Source organism: Nicotiana sylvestris, chromosome 8 (genome assembly GCF_000393655.2).
Source record: "Nicotiana sylvestris chromosome 8, ASM39365v2, whole genome shotgun sequence".
Classification (NCBI taxonomy): Eukaryota; Viridiplantae; Streptophyta; class Magnoliopsida; order Solanales; family Solanaceae; genus Nicotiana; species Nicotiana sylvestris.
In genome coordinates this window covers 10,544,089-10,551,548 of record NC_091064.1, presented here as the reverse complement: position 1 = coordinate 10,551,548, position 7,460 = coordinate 10,544,089, and the positions used below count along the sequence as shown (strand labels likewise).

The 7,460-nt window shown below is 36.7% G+C and overlaps 1 protein-coding gene across 1 annotated transcript; it reads left to right on the top strand.

Moving 5' to 3' along the window:
* The first annotated feature begins 886 nt into the window (after positions 1–886).
* LOC138874677 (secreted RxLR effector protein 161-like) lies at positions 887–1,525 on the top strand. The gene has a single exon (XM_070153452.1). It carries the CDS (start codon positions 887–889, stop codon positions 1,523–1,525), a length of 639 nt encoding a protein of 212 aa, XP_070009553.1.
* Positions 1,526–7,460: the final 5,935 nt, after the last annotated feature.

The window sequence follows — 7,460 nt, the reverse complement described above, 5'->3', positions numbered from 1 at the left end:
GTTCCACCACCTCCAATCAAAAAAACTGAAAGGATTACTCAAAACCTAACATACCTAAATGATTATGTGTGCAACAACATATTCCTCACTGACCTCAACTCCTCATGTTTCACTAAGTCAGCTAAACCTACCTCTTTTTCTTTTGGATTACTCACACTGAATAATCAGAATGTTCTGAAGAGTGTGTCCACCATTTCAGAACCAACAAGCTACTATGAAGCTTGTAAGGAGGCAGGTTGGAGAAAGGCAATGGAGGTAGAAATTGTAGCTCTAGAGCTGAATCATACTTGGGATGTGGTGACCTTACCACCAGGCAAGAAGGCCTTACCATGCAAATGGGTTTACAAAGTTAAACATAAGTTAGATGGTACTATAAAAGGGCTGAAGGCCAGGTTAGTGGTAGGGGGGGCATACAAAGAGAAGGAATTGACTATTCAGAGACTTTTTCTCTAGTGGTAAAAATGACCAAAATTAGATGTCTTTTAACATTAGCTGTCAAGAAAGGCTGGCATGTCTCACAACTTGATGTGAACAATGCCTTTCAGACTTGCAAGAAGAAGTATACATGAAATTTCCTGCTAGATTATCACCTCCTGATTCTACTAAAGTGTGTCTTTTGAGAAAGTCACTGTATGGTTTAAAGCAAGCCTTTAGGTAGTGGTATGCCAGGCTTGTCGGGGCACTGAGCTACAAGGGTTATTCAAGTTACATCAATGACTATTCACTGTTCTACAAACAATCTGGGGACTTAATTTCTATCATATCAGTCTATGTCGATGATATTTTGCTTACAGGCAGTGACATTGAAGGAAACAATCAAATTACAGTTTTTCTCAATACATAATTCAAGGTTAAAAATTTAGGAAACATTCATTCTTTCCTAGGCATGGAAATTCTTAGAGAAAAAGAGGGGTTCGTTCTTAGTCAGAGGCAATTTACCTTGAATCTTTTGAAGGAATTTGACTTCTCTGGCTCGACGGTGTCTTCACCACTTGATCCCTATTCCAAGCTTTGTGCTGATGATGAGCCTCTTCTTTCAGATACCAGTCTTTACATGCATTTGGTGGGCAAACTTAATTACCTCACAAATACTCACCTTGACTTGTCACTTGATGTGATCTGCCTCAGTCAATTTATACAAAGGCTCTGCCTTTCTTATTTCACTGCTGGCTTGCGTGTTTTTCGTTATTTGTGTGCAGATCCTTCACTTTCAGACCCTTTATTTGATTTGATAGCCTTTTGTGATGATGATTGGGCGGCTTGCAAAGACTCTAGGAGGTCCGTCAGTGGATTTTCCATCATGCTTGGTGGAGCACCAATCTCCTGGAAATCAAAAAAGCAAGCACCAATATCACTTTCTTCTACAGAGGCAGAATATAGGTCTATGAGGCGAGTTACTGCACAAATTACCTGGTTGGTACGCCTGCTTGTAGATCTATCTTCTCTATCTTCTCTTCCTATTCCGATTCACTCCGACAGCCAAGCAACAATACACATCTCCCGTAATCCTGTCTTTCACGAGTGAACGAAACACGTTGAGCTCGATTTTCAGTTCGTCTGCCAACAGTATCTCTCCGGTCTAATAACCCTTTCTTTCGTCCCATCTCACCAGCAGTTCACTGATCCTTTTACCAAACCTTTATCGAGAGCTTCACATAATCTAATCTTGCACAAGTTGGGGGTCCATTCTCCCCCCTCCAACTTGAGGGGGGATGTAGAGAATAAGGAAGAAAGCATTGAGTCTTCAATCAATGAAAGAAAGAAAGGAAAAGAGAAGAAAGGGAAAGAACTGATTTCAGACAAGTATATTAGGGTTTTCGAATTTATCTAGGTGAGTGCATAGCTTGGTATCTTAAAATAATGAGACACGTGGAAGCATCTTGGCCCTCAGCTGGATTTAATCTTGGCCGTCGATATGGCACACTATGCTCAAAGAATGAGATGCCTGAAAAGTTCTATACACGTGCCCACGCATGCGAATACATAGTAGAGGAATAAAAGTAATTATTTGGTTATAGGATAGGGAATAAGACCATGACAAGTGTATATGGAATAAGACCATGACAAGTGTATAGGGAATATTCTTTTTGGAATCAAACGAAGGTCGAAGGACCATGCGATTAATTAAGGGGCATAGCGACAACGATTGATGCCATTTTCGAACCTAGTAGCAGACGCACGGGCCAGGTCTAAACTATGGGTGTTTAACGGGCCGGGTTGACCCGGTTCCGGACCAGCCCAGACCGATATTAACCCATATCGGCCCAGATCGATGGTAGGGGGCCGGGTAGGGCTAAGTTTGGGGGGTTAGGGTGTTGGGACATTTATATTTTTCTTATCGGTTAATCGGACCGGTCAAACTCGGTCAAGGAAAAACACTATTGAATCAATTAATTGGACCGGCCTGGACCAACCCGAACCGGTTCATCGGCTATTTTTTTATTTTTTTTTAAAAATTCATATGACCGTTGGCAACGATCAGCTTCCAATTTGACCATTGCCCAACAGATATTTTGCAAGAATAGCCCTTTTTTGGGCAATTTTTAGAAAAAATAACACTTTAGGTAATTACTAATTTAGCCCTTTAAAAAATAATAAATACATCCCCATCTTCTTCATTTCTTCACTCATCTCTCATTTCTCAAACTCAAATTCCTAATTGTCATTCTCTCATTCTGCACCTAAATTGCAATCAACTATTTGACTCTCATTTTTTTTGGAATTTAACTTATCGTATTATTTGAAGTTTGAAATTTGAACTTTGAACAATTGACCTTTTTTGTGGTAACATTGGAGTTGCGACAATCATCAAGTGTTCAATTTATTGCGGAATTCGGTGCGCTCCCTCCAACTCTTTCTCTTATTTACTATTTTATTTGTATATTTAATTTTTGTTAGTAGTTAAATTTTCACAATATGTTTAATGCTGCAAAAAGAGTTTGTAATAAGGTTGTTAATCGGGATAATCGAAAAAATAAAAAAAGAGGTACTACTTCAATAACTGGTAATAATTTAAATGACTCTACACATGTTTCTGAAACATCACCTAATAATAATATAGATTATGAATAATTACAGGAAGATTTCAGTATTGAAGATAATGAACTAGAAGTTAAAGATGAGACACCACTTACACATAGTAGTATTGGAGTTGGTAGCAGGGGTGGTGGTCGTGCCAGTAGCAGTAGACCACCTGTGGCCCCAACTACATATCGGAGAAAAAGAAGTAAGGTTTGGAAATTTTTTGACGAAATAGAGAATTCTAATAGAGTTATATGCAAAATTTGTAAAGATGATTTTAAACATAAGACTAGAGGAAGTTTAGGGGAGACTAAAATACTTAGTAGACATATGAAAATTACTCATCCTATAGAATGTGACTCTGATTTAGATAAAAAGTAAGGAACTTTAAACCATGGTACTGAAGGACTTATGAAATATGATAAAAAGAAGGATCGTGAGGAATTAGCAAAAATGATGGCTTTGGGTTGTCTACCTTTCTCTTTTGCTTCTTCATCATATCTGACTATGTATATTTAAAGGATTTATAATCTCTTATTTAAAGGTATCCCTAGAAGTACTTGTAGATCTGATATCTTTAGACTTCATGGACAATATCAGACATACATACGTTATTTATTTGACCACCTTCCTTGTAGAGTTTCTCTAACTTTTGATATTAGCCATGTACTAAATGAAAATGATTATTTGACAATTATATGTCACTGGATAGATAATAGTTATTGTATTCAAAAACGTATTATCGCTTTTAAATATGATGAAGATCAAAGCCAAAATGCTATTTTTATAAGTACTACTATTTGTGAAGTTAATGAATTGTATAATCTTAATAAAAAAGTATTGTGTATGGATTTTGATAATGCTTCTAACAATAATGCCTCTATTTCAGTATTAAGACTGCATTTGAAACCACCACTAGACAAAAAATTTCATGAGGTGTGCATGCCATGTTTATAATTTAATTGTTAAAAAAGTGGCCTTGATTTATTTTCGACGGAGATTACTCATGTTAGAAGAGCAGTTGGTGTTATTCAAGGAAATAATAGACAATCTAGAATTAGGGAATTTAAGACTAAGTGTACGGAGCATAACCTTAACCCCAGATTCATGCCAGATGAAATTGTTACTAGATGGAATTATACATATTTATTTTTAAAATGTTGCTACAAATATATATTGTCAATAACTGAAGTTACTGATGCGCATTGTACTGATCCAAATTGTATGTTAACAACTACTACTTGGGAGGTCATTAATGATATTGTTAAATTTTTACATAAATTTTATACAGTTATTGTTGAGTTTTCTGGAGCATATTACCCTACTGTTACTATGGCTTTAGTACATATAGCTGAAATTTCTTTTCTACTTTCTAAATTTAAGAAGAAAGAAAAATATAAGGGTGCTGTTGAAAAAATGCAAGTAAAATTCAAAAAGATATTTCTTTTCAATTCCTCCTATTTACTTAATTGATGTTGTTTTAAATCCTTCTATCAAGATGTCTAATTGTCACCAATTAATCAATACTTTATATACTTATATGGAGATTGGTCCAACTGAAACTCCATAAATATATTATTGTATGAATAAGCTAAATGATTATTTACAACAATTATATAATTATTATGCAAATATAATTGATGTTGCTACTATTAATGTAGGCAATGTTAATCACAATATGCATTGTACTACTTCTACTGCAATAGATGAAGATGAAGGCCTTGATGGTTATAATATTTGGGCTATATTTCCTTCCACTCAAATCAGTAGCAGGAACATTGTGAACTTCAATTCTACTTGCAAAAACAATCAGAGCCTCGCACAAAAGAATTTTCATCGTTGGGATGGTAGCATGAGAATGAAAAGCAATTTCTTGTTCTTTCCGCTATGGCTTGGGACGTGCTAAATGTGCCAATTTCAACTGTTGCATCAGAGAGTGCATTTACTCAAGCAAGACAACAACTAGGAAACACCCGTCACTCATTGGGAAGCAATGCTTTGGAAGTTTTAGTATGTTTCAGAGATTGGATTTGATCGGAACGAAGAAATCAGAGTCGTGAAGATGTTGATAAACCAGAACAGGAGGAACTTGGAGATATATTAACACATGGTCACCCATCTGAATTTAACACTCCAGAAGATGGCCAAGAAGTTCATATTGATTATGAAGAACTTAATAAGGCAATGCAAAACCTTTGAAGTTCTGGATTTATAATTTTATATTTAATAATTAAACTTTGAATTTATTCTTTTTTTGTTAATTTAGTTGTTGTTAAATGTAAACTTTAATTTGTAAGTTTGAAATAAAAAAAGAACTTGCAAATTATAAGTGCAATTTTTTCCATTTTCATTATATTCTATTATCTTAAATTTTTAATAAAATATTCAAATATAAGGATTTTAAAGCCTTTGCATCCTTTATTCAAACACTCTTTTTATAAGATTATTTTTTTATTTTATATTTTTTCTTTATATTAATACAAAATTACGATAGTTAACAAAATACAAAACAAAATTTAAGTAAACTCGGCCTGGTCCGACCCCTTAGACCTGGAACCGTTCTGGTTCCATTTTTAACCGGATGGGCCCGGACCCGTTAAACCCGATATGAAAAAATTGGTAACCGTCCCGGATTGGTGACTGACCGGTCACTTTATTCCTCGACCCGCACCAACCCGGCCCATCCCTTTAACACCTGTAGTCTAAACTCATATTGAACCAGACTCTTTTTTGTTTGAGCTGCTCCCAGGCACACAGACCTTGTTGGGAGTGTGTGAACAAAGTCCCACATGAAAAGTAGAAAAAAAAAAGCTACTTATAAAGAGCTGGATACTCTTAATGTTGTGAGGCCTTTTGAGAAAAACCGTGCAAGCTTAGCCCAAAGCGGAAAATATCACACCATTGGGAGTGTGTGAACAAAGTCCCACATAGAAAGTAGAAAATAAAAATAAGCTACTTATAAGGAGTTGGATATTCTTAATGGTGTGAGGCCTTTTGAGAAAAACAGTGTGGTCTTAGCCCAAAGCGGATAATATCACACCATATTAAGAGTATCTTTGGGATGTTTTAGCCCAACAACTGGTATCAGAGTCAATAATTTGGCAAGACGAGTATGGAGATGTCAAAGTGATAGCGTAGAGCCCGGCTAAGCGCCTTTGCCCGTTTATGGGCCGGTTCACTAATTTTACCCATAGCTTCAAAGATGCATACACAACCTCTCCTTGGACTTCGGTGACCGTAAATACTCGGATCATGTGGATGACACATAGTTAATCTCCAAATTATCTCATAAACTGTAATGAGTCATGCTAGGTGTGCATGTCATATTTATAATTTAATTGTGAAGAGTGGCCTTAAATTATTTAGAGAAGAGATCACTTTAGTTAAAAGAGTTGTTGGTGTAAAGCAAGGAAATAATAGAAGTGCTAGACTAAATGTATTTAAGAAAAAATGTAACGACCCAACCGGTCGTTTTGAGAAATTGCACTTCGCTCGGTTGTTTGAGGGCATGAGTAGATCTGTATGATTTATTATGACTTATGTGAATCATCAGTTTTGGTTTTCAGGTTATCCGGAATTGATTTGGGAGAATGGTCTCAGTTAGAAGCTTTAAATTTGAATGTTTTGACCTTTTAGCATTTGACCTCGGATTAGATTTCTGATGGTTGCGTTAGTTCCGTTGGGTATTTTTGGACTTAGGAGTGCGTCCGGAATGTGATCTGGAGGTCTGTGGTAGAATTAGGCATGAATTGGTGAAAGTGGAAATTATTCGATTTTGGTTGTTAGTGAAAAATTTGATATCGGGGTCGGAATGGAATTTCGGAAGTTGGAGTAAGTTCATGGTGTCATTTCTGACTTGTGTGTAAAATTTGAGGTTATTCGGACGTGATTTGATAGGTTTCAACGTCGTTTGTGGAATTTGAAAGTTTAGAAGTCCTTAGGCTTGAATCTGAGGGTAATTTGGTGTTTTGATATTGTTTTGAGTATTCCAAAGGTTCGACTAAGTTCGTATGTTGATATGTGACTTGTTGGTATTTTTGGTTGAGGTCCCGAGAGCCTCGGGATGAATTTGTATGGCTAACAGAGAGTTGGGAAATGGAATAAGGCAGCTGAAGCTGCTGCTTCTGATGTTTTCCCACCTGCGGAGTGGGAACTGCAGATGCAATGGTCGCATATGCGGGAGGTGAACCGCAGATGCAGAATTTGGAAAGCAGAGGCAAGAGCCGCATGTGCGAATAATGGAGCGCACCTGCGAGACCACAGATGCGATATTTGGACTGCATAAACGGTTTCTAAGGGAATAAGTGGAAACCGCACCTGTGATGGATTTTCTGCAGGTGCGGTATCGCAGAAGCGACTGTTGGACTGCAGATGCGGAAGTTCTGGGTAGAAAGTATAAATTGTGGACTTCGCAAATTTTGGGTCATTCTTCACCATTT

What these genes read in the sequence shown, in the direction of transcription:
- LOC138874677 (XM_070153452.1), top strand. Translation starts at nt 887, where the DNA reads ATGGAAATTCTTAGAGAAAAAGAGGGGTTCGTTCTTAGTCAGAGGCAA.